Source organism: Palaemon carinicauda, chromosome 25, assembly GCF_036898095.1.
Source record: "Palaemon carinicauda isolate YSFRI2023 chromosome 25, ASM3689809v2, whole genome shotgun sequence".
Taxonomy (NCBI): Eukaryota; Metazoa; Arthropoda; class Malacostraca; order Decapoda; family Palaemonidae; genus Palaemon; species Palaemon carinicauda.
Genome location: NC_090749.1, coordinates 96,704,096 through 96,706,177, shown reverse-complemented (window position 1 = coordinate 96,706,177; position 2,082 = coordinate 96,704,096). Strand labels below are relative to the sequence as shown.

Below are 2,082 nucleotides of genomic sequence, written 5' to 3'. Positions count from 1 at the left end.
AATTCTTCTTCATTCAAGAGGTTAACTACTGCTCTGTAATTCCTCAGTGGCTACTTTCCTCTTGGTAAGGGTGGAAGAGACTCTTTAGCTATGGTAAGCAGCTCATCTAGGAGAAGGACACTCCAAATTCAAACCATTGTTCTCTAGTCTTGGGTAGTACCATAGCCTCTGTACCATGGTCTTCCAGTGTCTTGGATTAGAGTTCTCTTGCTTGAGGGCACACTCGGGCACAATATTCTATCTGATATTTCTCTCTTCCTCTTGTTTTGTTAAAGTTTTTATAGTTTATATAGGAAATATTTATTTTAATGTTGTTACTGTTCTTGAAATATTTTATTTTTCCTAGTTTTCTTTCCTCACTGGGTTAGCTTCCCTGTTGGGGCTCTTGGGCTTATAGCATCCTGCTTTTCCAATTAGGGTTATCAGCAAAGGGTATGGGGCTACCCTCCTTACCTATACAAACATACGAGGAAGTAAAACCATAAGGTCTCTCTCTCTCTCTCTCTCTCTCTCTCTCTCTCTCTCATATATATATATATATATATATATGCTTAAAGACATTTAAAAATCTAAGCCTTCCTCCCCTTAACCTTTTCACTCATAAAGAACTAAATTGTTTCTCAGCGAAGTCAGATCCTACCGTACCACGAGAGAGGATATCTTCATAAGAGGGATGACTCATAAAACTATATCTTTTTCGCAGCACTAAAATGCTTTTCTTTTTTTTTTAGTTTCAAGAAATCCCAAGCTCTCCTCACCAAAGTCCTCTTCCAACTTCCTCAAGTTTTTTTCCCCCTCTCCAGAACACGTTCCAGCTCTTGTTCCATTGTTCAGGATATGTTCTTTACTCTCTAAGTATTTGTTCTGGTATAATCATAATGACTTGTACTTTGTACATTCATGTACCTCTTGTTGTTTTACTTTTATATTAGCGTGATAAATGTGTCTTAAGTCACGTACAAACATATCACCCTGTTTTTTTTTATCATAATTTTCTTACATTTAAGAAATATACTGGAGAAGCTACAAACATATTTACATTAATCATCTTATAATTTCTGATTTCAATATATATTATTATTATTTTTTTATTAAAACAGCTTCAATCTGAAGATATAGATTATTAAATGTTCACCAAATTCTTTTATATCATAAAGAACATTTACAAATCGCTTTAAAATGATGAATAAAATATTATACATTGATTTGTTTGAAAGTTTAAAGGCCGACCATGAATGGCAGATGCAAGGGACAGTGACAATTCCCTAGAGGCTGACCATATATACATATGATCAGCACCTAAGCTCTCTATCCACCCATGTTATGATCAGGAGGGACCAGGCAATGGCTGATGATGACTCGGCAAGTAGACCTACAGGCTCCCCAAAATCCCCCCCATCTTTAAGCTCACAAGCGAGGTACGAGACACTATCTCGAACTCCAGTCCAGTATATCACCAGTCAGGGACGTTTCTAATAGGCTATCATTATTGCAATGTTCTAGCAAGTGAGCAAAGGACCCTAATATGATGCGAGGTTAGGAAATTTTTCTATGATAAGGGTCTTGATAAAAAGACGGCCTGGACATGACTGACTTTATTCAACAAGATAAGGAGCTTATGTACAAACTGTTGAGGGCTACAATGGCACAAAAATTCCAACAATGTGAAACATGCAATGGCAAGCTTAAAAAGGGTTTTTCTATTATCATAATAATGTGAAACATGCAATAGCAGGCTTAAACAAGTTTTTAGCGATATGAAAAAAATAGCATCACTGTGTATGAGAGTGTATGAAATTGCCCTGCCTGGCAACCTAGGGGACTAGGGTTCAAGATCCGCTCAAGCCCAATTGATTCTTATAATTCGTGTAACCTCAGAAGTCATCAGAAGCAGGCATTGCCTGGCCTTCCCTGGTCCTAGCTTGGGTGGAGGGTCCATTGTCACTGCCCCTTGCCTCTGCCATTCATAAGTGACCTTTAAACCGTTAACAATTGGATTAATGTGATGGATAGAAATTATTTTCTCTCTTAAGTTATTATCATCATTACTTGCTAAGCTATAACCCTACTTGGAAAAGCAGG

At 37.3% G+C, this 2,082-nt stretch overlaps 1 protein-coding gene across 1 annotated transcript in view; it reads left to right on the top strand.

The window, feature by feature from the left end:
• LOC137619156 (uncharacterized) overlaps positions 1–1,476 on the top strand; it is a 2,575-nt gene extending 1,099 nt beyond the window's left edge. Inside the window, exon 2 of the mRNA XM_068349343.1 lies at positions 1,332–1,476. Within this exon, the coding sequence (XP_068205444.1) occupies positions 1,332–1,476 (145 nt within the window). The remainder of the gene's footprint in view (positions 1–1,331) is intronic.
• Positions 1,477–2,082: the final 606 nt, after the last annotated feature.